The sequence below is a fragment of the Mustela erminea genome, chromosome 1 (assembly GCF_009829155.1).
Source record: "Mustela erminea isolate mMusErm1 chromosome 1, mMusErm1.Pri, whole genome shotgun sequence".
Lineage (NCBI taxonomy): Eukaryota > Metazoa > Chordata > Mammalia > Carnivora > Mustelidae > Mustela > Mustela erminea.
Window position 1 is genome coordinate 53466765 of NC_045614.1, and position 26986 is coordinate 53493750.

At 43.0% G+C, this 26986-nt stretch overlaps 1 protein-coding gene across 4 annotated transcripts in view; it reads right to left on the reverse strand.

The window, feature by feature from the left end:
* Positions 1–26399, reverse strand: part of VGLL4 (vestigial like family member 4) — a 158051-nt gene extending 131652 nt beyond the window's left edge. Inside the window, exons 1-2 of one of the 4 annotated variants that reach the window (XM_032327374.1) lie at positions 26215–26399; positions 11386–11462 (exon numbers count right to left, since the gene is read on the reverse strand). In XM_032327374.1, the coding sequence (XP_032183265.1) occupies positions 11386–11449 (64 nt within the window). In that variant the 5' untranslated portion in view covers positions 11450–11462; positions 26215–26399. Of the gene's footprint in view, positions 1–11385; positions 11463–16813; positions 16833–22271; positions 22366–25126; positions 25376–26214 lie in introns of those variants that run through there. The other 3 variants (XM_032327397.1, XM_032327379.1, XM_032327387.1) reach the window with 3 other exon arrangements.
* Positions 26400–26986: the final 587 nt, after the last annotated feature.

Here is a 26986-nt window from a genome sequence, read left to right on the forward strand (position 1 = left end):
TTATAAGGCTTCCTTGTTCTTTAAAAAAAAAAAAAAAAAACGGGGACACCTGAGTGGCTCAGTGGATTAAGCCTCTGCCTTTGGCTCAGGTCATGATCTCAGGGTCCTGGGATGGAGCCCCGCATCTGCTCGGCAGGGAGCCTGCTTCCCCCTCTCTCTCTCTGCCTGCTTCTCTGCCTACTTATGATCTCTGTCAAATAAATAAATAAAATCTTTAAAAAGAAAAAAGACTTCCTTGTACTGACCAATCCTTGCATTCCTGTGATGCAAACAATTTATCTAGACATGTAATATGTTGTTCTTTTAATACACTGCTAGACTGACTTTTTTTAATATTTAATTTGGGATCTTCATATCTATGTTAAAAGGAAACTGAAAAAAAAAAGCGGGGGGGGGGGGGGGACTGATTTGTAAGGTATACATGTGCCCTGTGCTTTCTCTGTCCACTTCTGGTATCATAGTTATACTATCCTTACAGGAGTTAGAAAGTGCTCTACACACTAAAAGAGTTTTATAGGGAGATTTGTTTCTTGAAGATTTGATAAAATTTACTTATAAAACTGGCTAGGACTAAAAAAAAAAAAAAAAAAAACTGGCTAGGACTCATATCTTTGACTACCTCTTCAATTTTTCCTATAATCATCAACCAATTCAGGTTTCTGTCTCTCTGTGATTCATATCATCCATTTCACTTACATTTTTTCATTGTTCTACATGTATATGTGTTTGTGTATTATTCTCATCTATATTCATCATAATGCCCCTTTTGTCATCTCTCGTTTTCTATAACAGCATATATCCTCTTTTCCCTAATCAAATTGCCCAAAGATTTGTCACTTATTGGCCTATTAGAAAAAAAAAGTTTTTTATCATTTAGGTTTATTGATTTTCATTTTTATTTATAAAAATAAAAGACCAATTCTTTTCTTTCTACTTTGGTGTTATTGTTACTACTACTATGACTATTATTATTTTGGTTGTTCAGTGGGCCCATTAATTTCCTATTTTTCTAATAAATGCATCGTCCCTGTACTTCTTTGGCTTCACCCCACCAGAACTTCCAGTTGGTGGATGTTTCAGATCTCTATTACTTCCTAAGTTCCTTGTGATATTCTGCAAACTTTTGTTGCCTATCTTCCAGATCATTAAATTTGTCTTTAATCATATCCACCCGATTCTAAAGCTGATGTATTTAATCTCTGAAGTTCAATAACCCTATGTTAAATTTCCATGAACTTTATTGCAGCAATAATACTTTTTCAAAGCAGGCTATTATCTAACATAGTCACTACCTCAAGTCTTTTTGAAGATACCAACTAACATGTTTTTAACTTCTCATATATTCCCCGAAGTCTCTTACTCTGGGTCTTTCTCTTATCCTATTTGTTTTCCTTGAATGTCAGATGATCCTTTGATTTTCATTCATACTTCAGCAGAAAAGACTAGGGCAGTCAACAAGGGCAGCTCCCGCACATATGTGGGCTGACTAGCAATGGGTCTCTCCTTGGGGAGTAGGCTCTCTTACACAGAGAGGAGTACCTTTACTCTTATATAGTAGAGGAGTGTCCAGGGACCCAGCTGTGCTTTAGGGCATATGAATGGGAAACCTGCAAGACAGCAAGCTGGGAGACAGACACAAACGTGCAGAAATAAAGTCTTTCCTCTAGTGGTGAAGATCCTGCCTACTGGAAGGGCTTACGTTGCTTTGCACACCCTGCTTTTTGTTGGGGGTGCCCATGCTGATATCAAGCTCTACTCTGCTTCTCTCATATCCCTACACCCACTTTCTTCAGAGCACAGTTCTCAGTTCTTTGCCAGAGAGTCACTGTCATAAATGCAATACTTTATAGTTTCCTGAATTTGGCTCTAGGGCCCCTTCCCCTCAGTAGCAGTTAGTCACTGTAAGCTCTGCTATTAATTCCATTTTCTTCTGCACCTGTGTTTTGGGTTATGATTTTTTGTTTTTGTTTCCTTTTGTCAATCTAATCCCATCTGCCATCTGTTTTCAGTTTTCCAGGAATTCTTCCTAACTTTTGGTCTACTGAAGGTGGGCATCTTTTCTGGTTTTCTAGCAGTATAACAGATTTTTTTTTTAATGTCTATATTTTGTTATTTTAAAGGATTTTTATAAAGACGGGAGTTAAAAGCATGTGTTCAGGCTGCCATTTTGCCCCCAAATTCCAGTCTATCCTCCTGAGTTCCTAAATGAAATATTCTTTTGCAATTTAAACTGTTTTATTCGAAGCATCTCAATGAACACTTTGCTAAGGAGAAGAAAAATCATTCTTCTCAATCCCTGCCTTCTGGTGAACAACACAGATTTCTGCTTTGTCAAGTTCATTAAAAAAGCGACTACAATCTAGTTAAACATGGCAAGTTCCATAAAAGATGTGACATTTAACCAATATTTTTCCGAGGGAGAAAAAACAACACATACAAAGTTTAAGAGAGAGGTAGTCTTAGAGAAGGAAATGGGAACGTCCCCAGATTTCAAATGGAAGATTTATTCATTTCATTTACAAGGCAATAAAAAGGCAGTTACAATAAATCTAAAGCCACTAAGGATGTAACAGTTTGATTTTTCTAAGTTGATGCTATTTCCCTAAAAGTGTAAACTGAAACGTATTCCTTCTGCAAATTACATCCACATCCCATATCAAGTCAATAAGTATTTTGTAAGCCTGAAACATAAATCTTAAAGAAACAAACAAGGTGAAGCAAAGATGTGGCCTCCATCTTTTAACAGAAAATCTGAATTCAAAGAAAAAATACACACATATCCAAATTAGCTTCCATATTAAACTAATGAGAGATACTAGGAGGTGGGTCAATGTTTTCAGCTCTTAAAGAATTGCTATAGTAATTCACAACTACAGTGAGAGGAGGGAGAGAAGCTGATGCAGATTGCTTTTTTTTTTAATCTACTATGATTTTAGGTTATGTTAATAAAAGTATTGAAACTAGACCACAAAGCACATACTAGAGTAACACTTAACAGGTCTGATCTTGGCAGGGAGATGATTGTTTAGCTCACATGGCATTTTTAAAAATCTACACATTTTACATAAAAATCCAGGATTCAGGGCGCCTGGGTGGCTCAGTGGGTTAGGCCGCTGCCTTCAGCTCGGTTCATGATCTCAGGGTCCTGGGATCGAGTCCCGCATCGGGCTCTCTGCTCAGCGGGGAGCCTGCTTCCTCCTCTCTCTCTCTGCCTGCCTCTCTGCGTACTTGTGATCTCTGTCTGTCAAATAAATAAATAAAATCTTTAAAAAAAAATCCAGGATTCAGTCTGTCTTTAAGAATCAGAAAATTTGGCAAATCTGGCCCCATATTCCCATGTAAAAGGAGTCACAGGGAGCCCGTGCGCGCTGGTAAATGTTAACTGGCTCCACTGAGAGGAAAGACCAAAGAAGCCTATGTGCCCACAGAGGCTGACTGCAAGTTCCCAGCATGATGTCCTGAGCTGAGACAGCCACCTCCCCATGAGCTGGCTCTGACAAGAGAATGACTGGAGCTGGGTTGTGGCTGCCTCCTGAAAGAGGGCAAAGAGCCCTGTGTTCTGCAGGATTCCCCTCTCTACGGTCTGACGCGTGGCCACTTCCCGCCCTAGGCACCAGTCTGCCCTCCCACTTCCTTTGTCCCTACGTCCCAAAGAACTCCAGATCAAAGCTGGTGGCAGTACCGGGGATACAATCCCCAGACCACACACAAAAATCATTGTTTACTCTGAATGTACCTATTACAGGAGGGACATGAAGGAGCCAGAGGTGGCAAAGGAGATAGTGACTCCCAACAGTGAGTTCAGAGGCCTATGCAACAGAGAAGGGTTGCGGGTGCTGGGGATGATCCTGCTTGGGGGCGGGGAGGGCGGGGGGAGGGGGGAGGAGGGCGCGGGGGGGGGGGGGGGGGGGGGAGGCGCAGGTAGTGATTCTCGAGAGGCAGGGAGGGAAAAGAAGGAGCATGCTGGGACACTGAAGATGGGTATCAAATGAAAAAAATAAGTACTTCATCCAAGGATTCTTGACTCTGACATTTAAAACTGAATTCCAAACGACATTAAAGTAGCTCATTACATTTTTATGTGTATTAAAGGAAAGCATGGATTTCTAAAGACTGAGAAATATTGGTTTAAAGGAAACATAATAAATCACCCTCAAATGGCTGAAGAGCTATTCGGGAGAAGAATCTATTTCCAACATCCATTATGCTAATTAACAAGCCATTATTTTCACCAGTGGAGATCCATTTCTAACATTTATTATGCTAATTTGAGCTGATATAAAAGTACAAAAATAGCAGAGACATTTGTAGTAGCTGTCTCTGGAGGGGAGCCCTTCTGATTATATGCCAGGTGCTTACCCTGGGAGGCAAACTTTGATTAAAGCAGCTGACCACACCTAGAGTGTCCTAAGTTAGCACAGAAATACTCTCCCACCTTACTTACGCTTCATGGACTTTTTTTTAAAGTAAAATAAACTTCTAGGAGATGACATTTTCAATGCCACTATTCACAAAAGGGGAAATAACTGAAAGCACAAAGCATATTATTAATGACTCCAACCTTTAGAAAGGGCAGTAAATACAGTCCTTAATTTCAAAAATCCAAAAGAGGCTTGGGAACATGGAGTCAGAGAAGGAGGCAAGCTCCCCCAAGACCTCGTGCCTCCTTCCCCTGGAGTCCGCTGCACTCCTCAGGAACAGAGGACACGTCTTTGGCAATCACAGCATGACTACACACGAAGGCATTGAGAGAAGGGTCACACTTTTTTTTTTTTTTTTAACACTTTATTCTTGATTTAGGCATCCAACTTTTTCAGGCTTAATTTTTTTTTCTCTGACATCTCCCACCCAGCCTACTACAAAAGTTCCTGTTACAACCATCAAATGAAAATGTTTCACCAACTATTAATTACTATCAAGTGGAATATAGTACTCCTTTCAATTTGTACATTATTAATAGTAATAATGATAATTATAATGAGTCGTGTTTGCTAGTGTAAAATAAATTAATTCCTTAGAGATGAGCCTTTCACTACAGTGGTTACTTTATTACCAACAGATGTTTATTAAATGCCAACCATATGTATGAAATGGTACAAGCCTGGAATACAAAGCAGTATGGAACAGGATCCTGGCCTTGAGCAAGTCTAGGATCTAACAGACTCACAGGACCTGAGGTCAGCCAGCGTGGCCACCCACCCCCCAACCAAGTCTTTCCTACAGTGACTCTGAACAGTGGTTATCACATCTCGACTTGAACTACTTTGGCAATAAGGGATCTGTTCTTCTGGGAGGCCACCCATCCCCATCAGAGCATCTTAACTGAGAGAGATTTACCAGAAAAGGCGGCTCCATAGAAAGAGCTCTGTGGCTGCGAGCATCTGAGCCACGGACATACATGGCAGAGTCCCTGCGGCTCCTGAATAACAAGCCACCACCCCTCCTCTCATTTGGCTGACTGCAGCTACTTAATACTCAAGAAATGCTGTTTCACTGGTTGGGAAACATCTTCCAAAGAAAAACCTCTTGGCTAACTTATTAGTGGAGGTGGGCTTTACAGAAGTTGTGTGTGTGTGTGTGTGTGTGTGTGTGTGTGTGTATGCATTTATGCATTCACTCAGCAACCCAGTCTTCAATGAGAAGGCAGACAGCAGAGAAATTATGGGCGTGGGCTTCAGAGTCGCACTGCCTGACTTCAAATCTCAGCACAGCCACTACCAACTGTGGATCCTTATTGATTAGTATAACAAATTACTATAATTAGTATCCAAATCATTTAAACTCTATAAGCCTCAGTTCCCTTATCTATAAAATGGAACTAATCAGAATACCTACTTAATAGGGTTTTTGTGAGAACTAAATGAGATAATACAGTGATTAAACTGAAGTCCACAGACAAAGCTCAGAAGTCTGTGAGGAATTTTAACTTGTGTTGTTATTTTAATGAGAATCTTTAAAAATCTGACATAAGCAGGAAGAAAAGGCTCACTCAGTCAAGAGAGCATGAGACTCTTGTTCTCCGGGTAGTGAGTTTGAGACCCATGTGGGCCACAGAGCTTACTTCCAAAAAGGAAAATCTGGGGGAAAAAAATCAGACATTTACTGTACAACCAGGTACTGGCACATGATTTCAGGGACTCTCTGCATTTCTTCCTGGCCTAATGAGAAAAGGATAGAAATAAGCCTAATATGAAATCCAAACAGGCACTAAAAGAAGGCCAACTTATGTCACCACCATCTGTACAATGGAGTATTTTAGAAGAATCTGCAAAGATCAACACGGGGAAGAACCTGTGTCAAAGGGCACTTTTGCAGTACAGGCACCTGACACTGAAGAATCAAACCCAGCATGGAAGCAGGACCACACTGGAGAAACAGGCTTTAGCCGGAGCAGATTACTATTCACCATATCACGGCTAACTTTTATGGCTGCATTTAAATTATAAATTCATATTCTGGTTAAAAGTTGCTAAAGTGCTATATGCATAAAGATTTTATGCCTAGTTTTATGCTTATATATATTCAAGTAACATTTTAATAAGGATAACCATATTGTGATTATGCAAGAGAATGTTCTCATGTGTAGGAAATACATAACTGAAGTACCTAGGAGTACAGAGGCATGGTATCTCCTGCTTTCAAGTGTTTCAGGAAAAAAAAAAAAATATATATATATATATATATGCCTATATATATATATATATATATACATATTTATACAAATATATGCACATATATATGAGAGAGAGAGAAAGATAGAGGAAATGGGACAAAATATAAACCACTGGTGCATCTGGTGGAAGAACATATGATAGCCAAGGAATTTTAGAGCATCTCACACTTAGGTGGACCTAGCCCCTCCTTCTTCAAGATTCAGATCCAGAATTGCCCACAGTATCATTAACTCAGTATCACAGTACCATTAACTCAGCTGGGAGAAGGGATCCAACAACAGAATCACCTGGTAAGGCATTTTCAGAATGCTTACAAACACACCTTCCTCCTCGCTTTGGAAATCACTGCCACAACAAGCCACTGTCATGAGTGGAAATACACAGTATCCCTCTTGGGTGTTTTAAGCTATGAAGAATAAAAATCACTAATGCAATTATCAAAGCCATCAAATTAGGCTACAGATGATCAGATGGCTGTCCTCTCAATTAAGGTCTACTAGGCAATCTCAACACAGCCATGGTTCAGCTAGGAGGACACTTCAGGGAACAAGATGGAACTAAATAAATTTAAGCAAAGGAGAATGACCATTTTCCCCTCTAAAATTTGGAAACAACAGAGCCTGAAAGAAGGAGGAACTGCCTCTAATGGAATAGTCACGTTTGCTCACAAGTGGCGTGCCAAGTCCTCCAGTACTCTTGAAAGAGAATCTGATGATGTCACTCCTGTCTAGTCACCAATCTATTCCAGCATGTCTGAATACCAGAGTATTCAGACGTGCTCATGATATCTTCATGACCCATGTGTTAGTCAGGTCTTCCCAGTACATTAAGGGAGGAGCCAGCAGCAAGCTTATCCAACAAAAGAGATATAACCGAATCATGTTCTTTCAAGTGCAGGCCCCAATTCATCAGTGGATCCTAAAGTCTATTTAGTGAGTCATGACCCCACTCTCCTTTAAATAAAGTAAAATATAAAGAACAAAACAGGCATCTCACCATGCAAATCAGGGTAATCTTTGTTGCATGCAGCTTTTGTATCATTTATATCAATATATCAATACAAGGGTCACAATGTTTTTGTACTATGTGCATTGGCAAAAATGTTTGAAAGCCACCCTAACAGATGCTGAGGAAAAACAGGAGACTAATAAACCTCAGTGTCTTAAGTCCTGTTCTCAAATTTTGTTCAATTTTGACTGCTAAAAAACAGACCTAGCAAAAGGTTGGGGTCTTCCCAGCACCAGCATTAATCACAACTGAAAGGAAAGATTCCTCCAGCACATGGAAAACGGGCAATCTCACGTTGTATTTTCATAAGTACCTTCCAGGATTACCCTGGATGCTGATTAAATCAATGTCTCATGAGCAGTGGAATAATTATTTTAAGTAAATGTACTCCTTCTAGGCCATCCAGATAAATGACTATTGTGTTACTACAAAACCACCATTTCACTATTGACTTCAGCTCTACAGTCCACCACTGAGATATTTCTTTTATTCTCTGCTAGTAGACATAATGAAGCCTTAAGGCTATCAGGTATTATAGACTCGAGTCCTAATAGCCACTGTTCTCTTCAAATGCTCAAACAATAACATCTTCAAAAATGCCTGAGTTTTCGGTTCTCTCTGAGCCAAAGAGAAGACAATCATTCAGGTCACCTACAGGAGTCGGGAAACTGATCTCAAGTAGTAGGACATTTTTCTGTTTGTAATGAGACACCTAAATCAGATTACATACACAAGACTTTCTTAAAGTGTTGAAGAGAATGTTAAGTGTAACAGCAATTTATAACAAAAGCTAAAACAGAATTAATCTGGGACAGAGAAAGCTGATTCAGGCTGAACAAGACCAAGTAGGTCTTAAGAAATCTACTAGAGGACTCTGCACTTAATGCTCAATTTTGCCTATAACCGGCATAAGTTTTCACACACTTCCATTACTAGATAACAAAAAATACAACAAATGCCTAGTTTTTTAACTCTGTGCTCTCATGGGTGGTGATCCACACACCACCACTGTAAAGAAAAATGTTTCTAAAAATGCTGTCTACATGTTAATAATAATGATTACAGACATCTTTGGACTTTTTTCCTCTCCTTTAAATAGAAAAAAGGGGGGCGCCTGGGTGGCTTAGTGGGTTAAGCCTCTGCCTTCAGCTCAGGTCATGACCTCTGGGTCCTGGGATCAAGCCCCGCATTGGGCTCTCTGCTCAGCAGGCAGCCTGCTTCCCACCCCCCCCTGCCTGCCTCTCTGCCTACTTGTGATCTCTCTCTCTCTCTCTGTCAAATAAATAAATAAAATCTTTTTTAAAATAAATAAATAAATATAAAAAAGGATCCTGAGAAACTGAAATTATTTCAGAGGGATTCCAGAATCATGACAGCCCATTCCTAAACCAACTGGAATCACAAGAGTCCAAAGAAGAATATTCCAGAATAAATTCTACTCTGTGTTCTTTCTGGCCTTGCATATGCATAGATCCTGACTCTGCAAATCACTAACTGCTGTGTTAAACACAGGAGGTAAGTAAGAATTCCTCTAGCCCTTGAAATTATCATTCTATTTTTATCACCAAGTATGCCCCGTCTCCCCCTATTATACATTTTACAGCTGCAAGAGTTAAGTTCATCAGCTCCATAAAGGCAGTGTCTGTCCAATCATTGCTCACTGAATTGGTCTCCAGCCTGAACACACTGCCCCTGAAGCTGGGTTCCAGGGCTGAACCTGAGAAAGTAGCACAAAAAAAGAAGAAACTTTTACTCTCTGCCCTCAAGACACAAAGGGCTGTCCTGAGGTCATTACTTCTATTTTTTATTTGTATAAACACCATCTTGTTTTACTAATCCTAACTAAATGTGGGCATTATAAAACAAATATAAAATACTGTCCTATAAAGTATAAAAAATTCTAAAGTAACTACTTTCATACTTAATGAAGCTTGTAACTAGCTATTCAAGTCAATAACATGTATTGCAATCTTAGAGGCTTAAAGGAGTTTTTGTGGGTTACATAAAAGCCTACAACCTGAGCTGCCTCTCCTTAGCTCAGTGTCCTTGGGAATGACACTTAACATCCCTGAGCTTCAATTTCCTTACAAGGGATAATTATACCACACCAAAGGGTAGTTATATCCTCGGAACAATCAAAAGCTAAGTAAATGTAAATTATGGAAGAGGTTGAAAAGAAAAAAAAAAACCCCTCTAACTGTTATCTCATCCAGTCACTAGTCTAAAGATAACCTTGCAGAGTGTTGGTAGTAAGAGAGGGTGGGAGGATACAGACACACAGACAAATACAGAGACGAGAGTAAATCCTACCAGAAGCCAACCAAGTGCCAAGAGAGCACAGAATGCGGCAGTTCCCATCAGAAGCTGAGAGCTAAGACAAGCACCATCCATGCAATACCTCCTTGAATACTCACAAATACCTTCTAAAGCGTTGCCATTTCATGTTACTAATGAGGAAACCGAGGCTCAGAAAACCAAAAGTCTTAGCCCATGAAAAGGCAGAGCTTACATTTTAAAGACAAGCACCTTTCAGCCTGCCAATTCATTATGCACTAAGCTCAAAAGCAGTTCATCTTTAAGAACTTATAATGTATATTGGGACACCTGGGTGGCTCAGTGGGTTAAGCCGCTGCCTTCGGCTCAGGTCATGATCTCAGGGTCCCGGGATCGAGTCCCACATCGGGATCTCTGCTCAACAGGGAGCCTGCTTCCTCCTCTCTCTCTCTCTCTGCCTGCCTCTCTGCCTACTTGTGATCTCTCTCTATCAAATAAATAAATAAAATCTTTTAAAAAAAGAACTTACAATGTATAAAAGCCCAACCTCAGATATTTCTTTTGTTATTAGCATTTTATTGTTTAGGAAAAGAACATTTAACTTTGTTCCCGGTCATTCTCACAAATACTGTTCAGGAAGCAATTTTAACATTGAACAAGAACGTTTAAAAACAAATTAACCGGGATGCCTGGGTGGCTCAGTGGGTAGCCTCTGCCTTCAGCTCAGGGCATGATCCCAGAGTCCTGGGATCGAGCCCCACATCGGGATCTCTGCTCCACGGGGAGCCTGCTTCCTCCTCTCTCTCTCTGCCTGCTTCTCTGCCTACTTGTGATCTCTGTCAAATAGATAAATAAAATATTTTTTAAAAATAACATAAATATAACTTAGGGTGAGCAGGAAAACCACTTTAACGCATTGTGGTGTGATCTCGTGGAGGACCATGTCAAGTTCTCTTTCCTTTTCGTCTGTGCTCCACCACATTAGTGAATTTTTCCCCAATATTTGCTCTTTCTCACTGATACAAATGGAATTTTCAAGACTGTTTTCCATTATATGCATTGCATATTCCTATGACAGGAATGATCTTGATTTTTTTCCATCTCTAATTCTCTCCTGGTCAATTAGTCTGTCAAACAACATACATTTATCTAAACTTCCAGAGACACTTAAGGACTATCTCCACTCAAGAGGCAGGAAGCCAGAAAGGCCAAAAATTCCTAGAGTTAATCCTTAGAGCTCCGGCATCCAAAGATGACATTTATAAAACTTACATGTTCTAGCATTTGAAAATAAAAATGAGGGTACTAAGCTATTATCCCTGAAGAAAACAACCAAAATGAACTGCATGGAGAAACACATGAGTCTATTAAAATGAGGGAGACAAGAGGCTACAGGTAAAAAGCACTTTAATACAGGTTTCTGACTTACGTTTCTCATCATCAGCGTGCACCAGAGATGCTGCCCTTGACAAAACATCCAATGGTGTCTCCATTCCTGGTTGGAGCCTAGAAGGTAAAAAAGAGAATAAAAAACTTAAAGAGAATTCAAACGACTCATTTAGAATTGCGGTAGTTAACAATTAGAAGGATTCCCCCACCACATGCAAATCAAGGGTCAGAGGATGAAATTCTTCCCAGTCTGAAGAAATTCAGTGGATTTGGTCCAGGCACAGCTAGAGCAAAGGGTTAAATTCCACTCTGTCTACTAAGCTCAACCTTGCTGATTCCAGGAAGCAGTTGGTTTTAGAGCTAAAAGAAGGGATATTGTGAATATTCATGCCCATGTTATTTGCGCTTATAAACCTTTATGCGTGTGCATAATAACATGCCCATACAGACATACCTAGTAAAAAACAGCTTCAGAACAAAGGCTGCTCTATGAATGTAGTATTACTACCAGTCTGAGATTTTGTTGTGGTGATGTGTGTTGTTGGTTTACTAGTTTTAACAAAATTTACTAAGACTGAACAGTTCTGTTCATTCACCTCCTTAGCGGAGACTCTGCATGACCATATCACTATATATTCGATGTACTCATGAAAGGTCTGTGAATTCCAATGCAACTGGTATTTTCCATTCCAATAGGAATCTTGGTTTCTAAATATCATATTATGGGGGCGCCTGGGTAGCTCAGTCGGTTGAACATCCGACTCTTGTGTTTCAGCTTGGGTCATGATCTCAGGGTTGTGAGATCAAGCCCTATGTTGGGTTCCATGCTGGGTGTGGAGCCTACTTGGGATTCTCCCTCTCACTCTGCCTCTCTCCCTCCAAAATAAATAAAATGCTTTAAAAAATAAATAAAATACCATATTTGTATGGTACTTCCTATCACCACAACCCATCACCAATTTACCTAGTGCTGTGTTTTTTAATAAGCCTAGGTTTTACTTTAAATTTTGTTTTCTTAAATTACAGCATACATATAAAAGCAAAGACTGCAAAAGATTCAAAGATGGTGAAAAACCTAGAAAATCAGGCCACTTTGCCCAATTTTCCTTTTCTGGGTTATTTAAACAAGTACACATGCACACACACACATGAACACACAAACACAGGCACACACAATTATTGGAAAAAAAGGCACACCTTATTAGTGCAACTTAAGTACACCCTTTTAAAGGCACTGAGTACTGACTGTATATGTGTCAGTTACAAGACATGGGAGATCAGCTTGCTTTGTTAATATCATATTTCAGGTCTCCAAAGAAACATTAAGTCTTGCCCGGCAATGCAACTTCATTTAATAAACGTTAACTATCTACAAGGTGCTAAGGCAGGAAAATAATAAAAGGCCAGTAGTTATTTTCAAAGAGTTTCCAATCTGTACAACAGACAGGCCTACAAGAATCTAGTTTAAGTATCTTCCAAAGTGTTTTGCACTGTATGTTCTATTTTATAAGAAAAAAAAATTTTTAGAAGTTTGGGAAATGCTGAAGTAAGCCAAATTAAGCTGCTTATTTTCCTTCCTGTGCACACTTCAAATATGTTGCTATGCCTTCCTTCTGCATGAGGCTTAGGAAGTAGGGATAGTAGCTCTCTACATATGAAATCCCTTGGGTGCCTGGCTGCCTTAGTCAGTAGAGCCTGTCACTCTCAACCTCATGGTCTCAACACAGGCATGGAGAGAAAGGAAAGGAAAGGGGAAGGGAAGAAAAGGAGAGGGGAAAGGAAAACGGAAAGGAAAGAGGAAAGAAAAGGAAAAGGAAAGAAATCTCTTAAATTGCACCATTCTTTTTTTTTTTTTCATTATTTTTACTAACATATAATGTATTATTTGCCCCAGAGGTACAGGTCTGTGAATCATCACTCTTAAACAATTTGCAGCACTCACCATAGCACATACACTTCCCGATGTCCATCACCCAACCATCCTATCCCTGCCACCACCCCCCAGCAACCCTCAGTTTGTTTTGTGAGATTAAGAGTCTCTTACGGTTTGTTTCCCTCCCAATTCCATCTTGTTTCATTTTTTCCTTTCCTACCCAATACGACCCCTCGTCCTGCCTCTCAAATTCCTCATATCAGGGAAATCATATAGTAACTGTCTTTCTCTGATAGACTTATTCGCTCAGCACAATACCCTCTAGTTCCATCCACATTGTTGCAAATGTGGATGCAAAAGATTTCATTTCTTTTGATGGCTCAAACTGCACTGTTCCTACTGGGAACACTTAGGAAAATAATGGATTAAGGGAAGACATGTTAAGTACCAAAGCAGTGGTATAAACAAAGCCCTATAGAAATAAGGAAATAAAGATGAAAAAAAATACAAATGAATTCTGAAAGACTTTGTGGAGAAAACAGAACTAAGAGCCTCTGAAGTATGGATATATAAGTTCTTCCAAAGAAGAACAAAAGAAGAATCTATTCAGGAACAAGTTGCCCCGATTGGCTAGAAAAAAAAAAGAGTAAAACAAGGACAGGAAGTAAGAGACAGGGATGGGAATTGACTGGGGCCACACTGTGGACAGACTGAGACTTGGGTTTGATCCTGTGTGCGTTAAGGAGCCACTGAAATCTCTGAGCAGAGAACTAGCTTGGCCATTGATAATGAAAATTATCCTGGTAGCATCACGTAGTCCCATTCTATGGAACGGGAAGCCAAAGGCAAGGTAAACAATTGGAAAGATACAGCTATGCAGCATTACAGGAGCTGTGGGGACAGGAGAACACTGGAGACAGACTGACAGGTCTGGAAATATGAGCAGACAAAGACAAATACTTGAGAGTTGCTCCAATGTGAAACCGAGAAAACAAACTCAGAGCCAGCAAATAGTTTGGAGGTTGCACGGGGAGGGGGAAGGGGATAGGTGAAGGGGGTTGGAAAATAAATAAATCGCAATACCAGAAATGGGGCAGTGGGGGGCAGGGGAAGATATAAGTGGAAAGTCAAAGCAGGCTGTCAGTGAGGGCAGCAATGTCATCAACCACAGTTCATGTCTTTTTTTTTTTTTTTTCCAGAGACAAGGGAACATGAGTAAAATCAGAAGGAAAAAAAATGACATTCACATTCCCAATCTTCTTGGTAAAACAGAAAAGATCATCTCTTGGGAGTAAGGCCTTTTGAACTTGTTCAAAGGTAAAGAACGCAAAGAACAGTTTGAACAGAAGGACAGGAAAAGGTTTGCTCAGCTCTTAAGAACTCAGTTATATTCTCTTCATCTAAGTCAGTTTCCTATTCAGGCAAGAACTGGACTTAAAGTCTTTTATTCTGATTAAGTTAATGCTGATAAACATTCTACTCCAGAATACAGTATTTAGACTCAAATTCCTTAATTTCCCGGTGAAGCTGAAGGACAAAGCTTGTGAAGGACACACCCGTCCCAATCACACAGTCTTAACTCTCCTCTCACCTGGTGAAAATTCTAACCTCAAACAGATACACGTTAACATATCCCTTAAGTTACAAAAATTATACACCTAAGTGTTACCCACAGAAGCAAAATACCAAAACATAGAAACATCAAATACGCAAAGAAGTAGATGCAGAATTCTAGCATCATAGGACATTACATATTTAAGTTTACTCAGATACCATGAAATCCAAACCTCCAAGCAACTTAACGTTCAAAGCAGGCAGGTAAGGGATTAGGTGTTTAAGGTTCACCTACAAGGCACCTGCCATCTGCTGCAGCCTTACTTAATGAAACCAACCAATTTTTATTACACAATTATCCTGAGTTCAGGGAAGTACTCGGGAGAAGTAAAAGAGAAACAGAAGATACAATCTTTGCTTTCAAGGAGTTATGATCTTATTGGCGAACCTAAAGTATAAAGAATAGATTAACAGACAAATTTTTTTAAAGGAATGGGGTAACGAACAGACACATTTAAAAGAGAATAAAAGACAAGAAATAGTTTAAGACCAGAGTGTGTATTGTCTGATAAAAGAGAGATCAGAGTCAGCTGAAGAGTATACCTTGTGAACATTTACTCTTTGCTTCGAGCAGACATGTGTGTGCTTCAAAAAGCCACTTCAAAGATCTCCTTCCCTAATTTCTCTCCCTCGGGCTGTCATGCTCCTCCCTGACCTCTCTTACTCACCTGGCTCGCAGTGTCGGAGTATCTCCTGGGCGCAAGGACCCTGTCTTATCCTTACATGTACGGTCATGTTGGATCAAAAGCCTGAAGAAAGGTGCAGAGACAGGAATGAAAACCCAAGACAGGGAAACTGAGACCATTCTGGTCAGAACAGAGAGTCCTGGTTAAGAGAAGGAGAAGTTAAGTGTGGGTGAGCGCGATGTGGGTGGCTGTAGGAACAAGCCAAAGGCTAGCTGGACAGGTTTACACTGAACATGGTAGGCAAGAGGGAGCTACTATTTAGTCTCTGAGCAGGCTGGTGATCTGATATTAACGAGAGATCCTTGTTTAGCAGTTCTGGAGAAGATGGTCTGACACGACAGAGTGAAGTGAGAGGTCAGTAGAACCAGATCAGTTAGGAGGCTTCGACAGGAACCAGGTGTGAGAGAAGGACAATAGGGCTGGTACAATATATGCAGGTGGGAGATGAAGGCCAGCAACTATCTAGCCACAAAAGACCTAAGCAAATACAGGTGGAAGAAAACAGTAATAAAAAAATTTTTAAACCTTATGAAAATAAAAAAAAAAAAAACCTTAAGGGTTTTACAGCTCTACAATATTCACATCGCAATTAAAAAAAAAAACACGTTAGTAAAGTTGTGGGAATTGGAGGGAGACAATGGTTACAGTGTTTGATGGAGGGTCACACCACACTGAGAGACAAGTTAGCATAGTGGTTATTTAAGAGGATGATCTTTAGACACCAAACCATCTGAGTTTGAACTGGGCTCAGCCGCTTCCTATTTGCGTGTCCCTGGAAAATGACTTTACCTCTGTGGGTCTGTTTCCTCGTCTGTAAAATGGGAATATGAATTCCTATTATCCTTCACAGGGTGTTATAAGAAGTGGATAGGCTTTATATGTATTAAAATAATCTTTGTCAAAATTTTTGCAAACATATTAAATAAACTGCAAATGATGATGGTAAATGTTTTGAAAAAGGGTGCTGACCACCACTTTACACAGCGGCGACGTCTCTGAGATGAAGGAAAGTTGAGACCTCAAGGAGAGGAATCAGTCTTGCAAAGGGAGGCAGGGGGGAAGGAGACAAAGAGCATTTGCAAAACACCCAACAAACCCAAGCTGGGCTTGGAGATTTGGAGGGAATGACCTCAGTTCAGGGCACACAAGGTGCCCACAAGGTGGGGCAAAGTAGTGACTGGTGGGGTATGACAAACTGAGACTTTATTCTCAGTGCAAGGCTGAATGGTCTTACACAGGGGAGAGGGACGCCTGGTTTATTATACATCCTTTATGAACCATAAATCATCTACTACCTTTTGCCAAAGATTACGCAGCATCCAGAAAATAAAGCCAAGTATATCCCAGTAGCACGTTCTCCTTTGTTCTCCTTTCCGTGATGGTTTCCACTTTATAGTATCATGGTAACCAAAAATGCAATCACTTGAAATGCTCACACCTGAAACATAACATCATTCAAGTGAAAAGAAAGTGGTTTTGGAAAAAGACATCATGTGCACCTGTGAAGGTGTTCTACCCTCTTGCAACTCATTTCCAGTCTAGCCATTTACCTTTCCTGGGGATGACTGACAAATATGACCATAAGTCATCATGAACAGAACATACATTTTGTTTCATTTTGCAAGCAATGGTCTGTATTTTCTCTGCCAGCCCATATGCTCTACTTCAAGCTCCCTTATTGCCAAAACTAATAAAAAGCTTAAGGTGGAGAATAGAGAATAACAGATCAGTTCTAAAGCTACTGAAATGTAGGGACATTCAGTGCGAATGAAAAGCTCAGCTATAAATCTGAATGCCATTATTTTGGACTTCCACAAAGAACTGTCCCTTTTTGATCAACAAGAGGACAAAAGCACCTATCTTGGAAATAGAATCACAGGGTGTATTCGATTTTTTTTTTCCAGGCAAGAGAACAGAATTTCAAGACATGTTACAGAAATGTTCTAAGGAGATTTCCCAAGTGAAAGCTACAGCACCAGGCCTGCCTCACTCCGTGGCTCTGCCAGGAAGTAGCCTGACTACATATTAATTTGGGGAAGACTAGGAGAACATGGAGCAACCACCCTAGCAAGGGCGGGAAACCAGTGGGAGTGGGGAGAAGCACATTCAAACTGATGTTCCTGCCACACTGTCACTTGGCCAAAAAACACAAACAGGAAGACATCACTATCCTGAGATACTGATGACACCTCCAGCTTCCAGAAGCACGCTAATCAGGATCTCTAACTCCTATTGGTCCTGCTCCATCCCTCTATCCCCTGCAATCAGGTCCACTTCCTGGGATAATCTAAACCAGCCTCAGCTAATAAAGCACAACTGGAGGGCAAGTTTAGGAGTATGAACCCTCACACCATAGCAGGGGATTATGGCCCTTTGGCCATCAAGAATTTAGAGGCTTTCATTGTGTATCTCCTATTTCTATTAAAACTATATCCAAAACAAAACAAAACAAACTATACCCAGACCTTACAGAAGTAACATAAACGAAATATATATCACACTGTGGTCAATTTGGCCAGCTGCCCATCTCAGTGAGGAGGACAACTGAAATAAAATTTCAGACCAAATCATCACCAGGTTCTGGCAGCCACATGGAAGCATGACTTTGGGCACATCATACAGACGAGCATTACCCTCCTCACTGTTTTCTTCTCCATAGTGTGTCCAGCTGATGCCCCACTAACTTCTTGCAACACACATTCTTCCCATTAACACCCAATTCTCAACCATTCCTCTATGTTCTTGCTCAAAATATCTTGTTTGTGCGATCCTTTTTTTTTTTTCTCACACTTTACCATCTGTTAAATCAATGGAGCCAGGACTTGAGCCCTATTTTAACACTTACACTTGTTCAGTCAACAACCACCACTTTGTTCTAGGCTTTGCTCTACAAGCCTAAGCCTGATTGTATGGGCCAGCCATTTAACCTCTCCAGGCCCAAGGTCCCTCACCTAAAGAAACTGGCAATAATGTTGCTCACTTCCTAAGTCACAAACTTGTCCTGTGGACTAAATGATACAACGAAACTCCGGCCACCACATAAGGCTGTAAAGCACATGCTTTTCCAAAACACACTCACGTAAATTATTTCACTGGATTCTCGCCGTAATTTGGCCAAAGAGGATTATTACTATTCTTCTGCAGATGAAAAACCCAAGTGCCGAGAACGTAAGTGACTTCCTGAAGAAACTAAGACTAGAATCCAAGTCCCCTGACTCACCATCCGTGCTATTTTTACTACACTTAAGCTGATTTTCATAAAGACTTCTGGAGAAAAAGCAGTTATTTATTTTTAGTTTTTTATTAAGCTATACCTCCCTTCCCAAAAAGAAACCCCTTCTATCATCAACCAAGGCAAGACTTCCAGTCTGTGTACCTCCCCTATAACTTGAGATACATCAGCCAATAACTTCACAGTTTCTAAAGCGAGGAAAGGGAAACCAACCCTCCCCTCTTACAAATGAGAAAATGGCGTATTTTACTTTCTTTGAGGAGAGACAGGCATGGAGTCTCAGGAATGGTAAGCAAGCCAGGTGGAAAAATGCTCACAGTCAGCGGGTTCTGAGAGTGGAACTAGTGACCCTGGCCACCACCCGCTCCACAGCTACAGAGCAATTAAAGGGAAGCCCTCAAGGCTTCAGGCTCTGAAAACGACTTCAGTATTAGGAAGGACAGTTTCCACTTAGTCACGCTCAAGAGAACCTGCTGTTGAGCTCCCATGGATAACTATTATGGATAGTTCATTTTTATCTGACAACAGTGTCAAGAAATGATGGGAACAGTGAATGATATTTTCAAATCTGCTCCTTATTTGTATTTCTCACAACTGTAAATTGTACACCACACTACTAAAGAGAGGCCAACCCTTACTCAAAACACTCTTCCAAGAGTCATACTGTCGGGATGCCTGGGTGGCTCAGTTGGTCTGCAGCTGCCTGCAGCTCAGGTCATGATCCCAGGGTCCTGGGACAGGGCTCTGGGTTGAGCTCCTTGCTCAGCGGGGAGCCTGCTTCTCCCTCTTCCTGCGCTCCCCCTGTTCAGGCACATGCTCTCTGACAAACAAATAAACCTTTAAAAAAAAAGAAGAAGAAGAAAAAGTCATACTGCCAAAGAAAGCATGAACAGATGGATCCTCTGCCAGGCCTATGTTCCTCACCTGGGCATAGGGCTGGTATGTGTAACTGACCCCTACTGCCTAATGTACAGCACCCCACCAAGTACCGTGTCAGGGCCTGGCCAGCTTCCACTTACACCCGGTTCTTCACTTCTACTCATAGCCACTCCTGAAAATCTATTCCAAGGCCAAGTGTATTAAATCTGAACAATATGCCTAAACGTTCTATGCTTATTTCCAGAGAACTGAAAATACATATGTATAAAATCCCTAGTTGGGCTTTTAGGTGCCTACCAATCTCAAACAGAAGCCCCAGAATAAGAGTCAGCTGATGGCAGTCCTTCCATCCTAGAAAACTAATAAAACCTGGCAAGCTGGGACAGTCTTATACCCTTTCATAATGATATAAGGCCCCTCCTATGAAAGCTCTGCAGGAGGCAGTCTACGGGTTGGGCAGCCATCCATCTCTGGTCCTCCAAAGTGGGATTCATTAGATGGCGAAACAAGGTAAGCTCAGGTGTCTGCCATCAACTCAGCTATGCCTACTTCTGGTCTCCACCTCCCATCATCTCAATAGAGACTGAGATCCCAGACAGCGGGGGCTGAGTAAAGGGTACCACTCTGGATGGAAACTCCTGAACCAATGCTCAACTCAACCACTTCAGGTTTTCCGATGCTAAAATGGCCCAAAGCATGGTTCTATGGACCCCCTTGACCGCCCCTCCCCCAGGATATGATATTTAGTCGTCTTGATGACCCTGGCAACAGGAGCTGCCAAGCAGTGCTACCATGCAGAAACTAAATCCTCCGGTCCTATAATACAGTTTGGTATCAGTGTCAGCTCTACACCTGCACAGACAGTATGAAAGCTAAGTCATGTGCCAGTTGAGAGTCATGTATATAGCAAGCCCAATGTTGCACAACTAAACTTAGGTTACAGCATATTTCCTGACCTTTTATGTGAGACTGCCTGGTGCTGGTAAAAAATCCTCATTGCTGGCTGAAGTCTACTTATCTCCCCCAAAGGATCCCCCAGGAACTGTACGGGCCCACACTAACATGTGTCTAAGTAAAAAAAAAAAATAAAATTCAAGTCTGGATTTCTGAGCAGACTACCGATTCCCATCATTTCTTGACACTGTTGTCAGATAAAAATGAAGTATCCTTGGGGTACCTGGGTGCCTCATATGCTGGCCTACAGCACAGCATATGAAATAAAGGAAACTGGCTGGGTTTTTTAATTTACTCTGGATATGCCTGTTCCAGCCATTTCTTTTATTTGGAAACTTAGAATTTCCTATTCACAAGTCCTAAGGTGCCCCCTTCCTCTCAGTCTGTTTTGGGGTTTCTTTTTGTTTGTTTGTTTAGTGGAGCCCAAAATGGGGCCCAAACTCACAACTCTGAGATCAAGACCTAAGCTAAGATCAAGAGTTAGATCTTCAACACACTGAGCCACCCAGGCATCCTTCTCAGGGACCTTTTACCCCCAAGAATGAGAGACATGAATTTGCATCAAAGTCTAAGGTGGCATACTTCCCATAATATCTAAGTCTAACTGTCCACTGTTCCAAAATCTCAACTCAGCCTATTAAAGCCTTGATAAAACCTTCTAACCCATGACAGACTATACCATTAGGAAGCACTCTACTTATCAGCATCAGTATATATGCTCAATTCTCATCATTCACGCAGCCATGCTCTCTAAAGTCTCCAAGAACGGTGAATTACTGAACACTGAGCCACTGCTCCTAGGGGAAGCACATGGTTAGGTTCCTTTGAGCCACTGGTTACATTTTTGTCAACTGATCAACAAATCTTGTTTTTAGGTGTGTTTCTGTTTAAAGACACCTTATGTGATATCTATTACTGATTCATTCACATTGCATTTATGGCCAACAGCACTATAATTCATGCCCGAATGAAGCTTATCTAATGCACATATTTTCACCATGTATTTTTTTTTAAAGATTTTATTTATTTATTTGACACAGAGAGAGAGATCGATCAGAAGTAGGCAGAGAGGCAGGCAGAGAGAGAGGGGGAAGCAGGCTCCCCGCCGAGCAGAGAGCCCGATGCGGGACTCGATCCCAGAACCCTGAGATCGTGACCCGAGCTGAAAGCAGAGGCTCAACCCACTGAGCCACCCAGGTTGCCCCCACCATGTATTTTTTCTAAAAGGCACATCACAGCCTCCTTGCTCCTGGGATCACTATGCTGGGAGGGCCACTGTAAACACCAAAACCAACAAAAAGCCCCAAAGGAGAAAAATATGGCACTAAATAGACCACAGGTAGGGAGTACAGTGTGAGAACTGAAACAAGAAGTCAGAGTAGTTTGCCTTGTCTGACCTCACCTGAGAAGTGTGCACTTAGGTAGACTCGTATTTTTCACCACTCAGTGCATGTGCAGAGTGACAGAGAAAGTCTTGCAAGTTCAGCTTCAGGCTTCCAAATAAATTTTGGTAAGCAGATGAAGTAAGAAATCCAAGGAGGCACCGTATCTGGTTATCAGACCTGAGGCATGAGACAATGCATTTTACAAGGTTTTCCTCCTTTGCAAAGCAACTGTCATACTGCGTCCCGGGTAGCAAGAATTTTTCTGGTTTCAGCACCTCCCACTTATGCTCCTGCTTTTCTTACCTTGGCAGTTTATACTCAATATTTGGCAGCCCATTTCTTTCTTCCTTCTCTTCTTTCTTTCTTTCTCTTTCTTTCCTTCCTTCTTTCTTTTGATCTTATTTATTTGTCAGGGAGAGAGAAAGAGAGGGTGCGCGCGCACGCACAAGCAGTGGGAACAGAGGTGGAGGGAGAAGCAGGCTTCCCATAAGGAGCCCGATACGGAATTCAATTCCAGGACCCTGGGATCATCACCCAAGCCAAAGGCAGACTCTTAACTGACTGAGCCACCCAGACATCCCAGTGGCAATCCAATTTCTAAGCAGTTGTTGTTGCTGTAGTTGTTTTAACATGGTCAGAATCTAAATGGCTACAGACTGTTGGCAGCATTCCCTCTTCTCTCCTATTAGGCTCATATCGACTTCATTACCTTTAGTTTAGATGGCCTCCCTAAAACAATCACAAATGAGCTTCAGTTATGCACAAACTTAACACACAAATATTTTCTCTCACCAGGTTCTGCAAGAGCTTACCTAACACAGGCCAAACACCAGACTTGATATGTGTTAAGACTGCTACAGTGTCGAAATTGTAGTTACATTAAAATTTTCCCCAATGTATGTGAATTTTACCTCCTGAATTTACAACTCTTATTATTTTATGAAGTCATAGTTACTTTACTTATATTTCAGGAAGGCAAACTAGAACCTGTATGGCAAAACTACCCAGGAAAGATGCTGAGAAAAGACACAAAGTAAAATCTTCCTTGGGATTTGTTTTGGCAACCACCAAAGGTTCTCAACAAGGCTGACTCCATAAGCAGTTAAAAGGAATTTCCCCTTACAGCACTCTTGTCAAACAGAACATCTGAAAGTGAAAGTTTTGGTTTCATAATGATCATGTCTGTAAGAACGGTTAAACTCTTCAGATAAACTCATAGTACTAAATCAGTTGGGGGAAGGGGCAACAACTGTCATTAAGAAGCTCTCTCAAATCTTTAAAGGCTTCTATAATAACATAATACAAACTACTTTCAAAGCACATTATTCCCTCCAATTCCTGAACTTCTGTGATATGTTGGGAACAAATACTATTACCCTCTCACAGAAAGAAAATCAAATACAGGGGCGCCTGGGTGGCTCAGTGGGTTAAGCCGCTGCCTTCGGCTCGGGTCATGATCTCAGGGTCCTGGGATCAAGTCCCGCATCGGGCTCTCTGCTCAGCAGGGAGCCTGCTTCCTTCTCTCTCTCTCTCTGCCTGCCTCTCAGTGTACTTGTAATTTCTCTCTGTCAAATAAATAAATAAAATCTTTAAAAAAAAAAAAAGAAAAAAAAAAAGAAAATCAAATACAAAGGGTAAGTAGAAGTAACTTCTTCTGGTCACAAACTTAATAGGTGACAGAGATTGGAGTTAAAATCAAATCTCCAGAAATAAGCCAGAGCTGTTTTTACTACAACATTCACAGTTTTGGAATGTAGTCCATGGTTATTTATAGCAGAATTATCTTCTTAATTGTATTGTGTTTGGTCAACATAAAAATTAGTTTCCATTAGCTTCCAAATGGAAAGCAAAAGCAAGCTGCCCCAAACTGTGACAAAAACAGTGGCAGGGGAAATCAGCCTGGGATTAAACGTGCACGAAAATCAAATAACTATTTGAGGGGTTTACATCATTTCTACCATGAGGGAGATGATTTTCAGCCAGATGCAACAGGAAACACACAGAAGAAAAACAATCAACCAATCAACCAACACAAAATTGTGTCTTGAGTATAAGACAACAAACTTCTGAAGGAAAGTATTTCTAAATGCATTATTTAAAATTAAAGCATTGAGATTTAAAGACGATAAACAACTTGTTCCAAGTTCGAGTCGTACCCCATAAGGCTGTACCCCTAAGCTCTCTTTCAACTACCCACGCTACTCCTCACAGTCTTGCGCGGCAAGGAGGAAACAATGAACATTGCAAGTTAGTGGACTAGAGGAAAGAGTTAAAGTTTGGTATGCTAAAATGGTATGCAAAACGTACCTTCAAATACTAATAGAAAAGTATCGTTTCTTGGTTTTGTCTTTGAAAGTTCAGAGGAAACAAATGCAAGCCTTCGCCTTTATTCTTGGATTTAGAAAAAGATTTGCAAAATCTACAAATTGGAAGATAGTACCTTTCAAACAGAGGGAGCAACTAGCTGCGATAAAAGCTAGAAGTGGCCCCGGGGCTGCTGGTTCTTATTAACCACAAAGAAGGAAATACAACCAGCAAACATACAGCACCAATGATCAAAGTGAAACCGATTTTTTAAATCTCCAACATTAAATAGATGACTATATGCCAGTAAAGAGCAAAGAAACTAAGTTAATAGCCCCAGCAAGTACTGTCATCCTAACCTAAGACATTTCAATGCCTCAGTGTCAGGAATCAAAGGAGACTTTAAGCAAAAAAAAAAAGGAAAAGACGTTTGCGTTTCGTTGAGGCCTGCACTCGGTGCTGGAAGAGTGTGCCATTCTGTTTTGGAGAGGGTCAGGGAGTACAGGAAGAGAAAAGAGAGACCCGTCCCAGCAGCCCATCCTCAGCCCCTTCCCTCAGTCCTGCACCCAGCCCTCCTTTGCCTCCGGTCAGGACCAAGCGTCTACAGGGCGCGCCGAGCCCCCTTCCCAGCGCCGCGCCTCGCACTCCCAGGACGCCTTGCTCGCGGGATCCCCCAGGAGCCGGACCTCCCTCTAAGAGTCCCTGAGCTTCGGCTCCAACCCGGAGCCTCGAATTGCCCCGCGAAAACCAGCCGCCGCCTCCCTCTAGGAGGACGTCCTCAGTCCTGCCCAAGTCAGCCCACCCGGAGTTCCCCCGCAGGCCAGCCCTCGCGGGCCGGGTCCTCCTGCACTCACCGCCGGGCGGCTCTGGGCTCGCCCGCCTCGAGCCGGCCGGGCCCCTTGGGGGGCAGCCGCGGGGTGGAGGCGGGACCGCCGGGCGCGCGGGGCGCACTCCGAGGGCGCGCCGACGCACAGGCGCGCTCGCGCCCGCGCTCCCGCACCGACTCCCCCTCCGCACACCCACACGCACACGCGGGCGGCGCGCGCCGAGCCGGCTCCGCGGCGGACGCGAGCGCGGAAGCGCGAGGAATCCCTGGAATGAGGCGCCGCCCGCCCTCAGCCGGGCACTGCCGGGCTCCGCCTGGCCCGCCAGACCACGCCCCCGGACACGCCCCTCCCACCGAGCAGGTGGGCGGCCGAGGCCAGGTGAGCGGGCCGGGAGGCGGGGGCGGGGCCTCGTGCTACGAGGAGAGGCGCGTTTCCCCTCCCCCGCCCGCAGCACGCCCGGCGGCGGCTCGCACCTACCCGGCGGGTGAGGACGCTCTCGGGCTGGGAACCGCCGCGGCGGGCCCGGAGCCGCGCTGAGCCCCCGGGAGGAGGCGCCAGGTCCCGAGGGTGCAAGGACCCGGCATCTCACACACATCTATGCCCCTCAAGGCCCAGCCGGTGGAACACCTTCAGTGTGAGTGTACACGCACAAACGAAGCTTTTGTGAGCGCCCAGGTGCCTGCTGCTGTGGGCCAGGCACGTTCCCCACACGCACACAGTGGGTCCACGCACCAATGGACAGAGCACACGTGACACCAACGTCCACGGCTGAGCCGTACTCCACACCCGCTGGACCTGCCGCCCCTGCCCCGCCACGCGCGGCCGGCAAGTGCCAGAGCCTCTGAGCATGACCTGCAGCACTACGGCTGCCCTCGGCTTCACACCCGCACCCGTCCTCTTTTCGAGAAGCAGCCGCTGCCAGGGCGTCCAACCCCTCCGGCGCCCGGGGACCGGCGCTCCCACCCGGCTCACCGCGGGACCTCAGCGCACACGGGTGCCTCCCGCACACCCCGGGCTCCCAGCTCCCCGGGACTCCGACCTGGACCGCTGCCTCACTCTATCGTTGACCACACACCCAAGCCACACTGCCCAGACAGGCCGGCGGCCACACGTACCTGCAGGTACAGGTCGCACTTGCTCGGGGAAGTGTGTGCTCAGGTGCCACTTCGATCAGAACAGCCGCTGCAGTCCCGGGCACTCAGACGCGGCTCGGTTTCCTCCCATTACAGCATTTTACACTCCACCACTCACTCCTCTCACTCCTCTCTCTCTCTCTCTCTCTCTCTCTCTCTCTCACACACACACACACACACACACACACACGCACTCGCGCCCCAGGCGCCCAGCAGCGTCTTTCCTCCCCCTCCCTCGCCCGGAGGAGGAAGTCCTAGTAAATGAAAACAGTGTGGAAGGGAGGGAGCGGAGGAGGGAGGGAGGGAGGTGGGAGTGGAAAGAGCCCCTTCCAGCAGCTCACGCAGCCGTGTTTGCTGTGTTTGGCAAACTCCAGGAGTCCACAACCCCGGCTGCTCTGAAATGTGCCCGGGGAGGGGCAGAGGGGAGGAGGTGAAACATTTCTAATTGGTGCAGGTTCTCATTACAGCAGCAGCGTAGACATGTGACCACGAAAAGAAAAGCCCTGTCTTTAATTTTTTCCTGTCATTCTCTAGAGATTTGGGGGGAGGGGGTTAGAGGGGGTGGAGGCCTGATACTCCGGTCTCCGGCAGCCCTTGCCCCATTGTTTTCTCGTACTGCCACAATTAAGAAAACATTTGCTTAACATATCCAGCCGCTAACTTCATAAAATAAATAGTCAGACACTGGACTTCCTCTGGTTTGCTTTAAATGGCTTCGGGTTGCTCGCCTTCTGGCTGTTCTCAAACCTGGGTC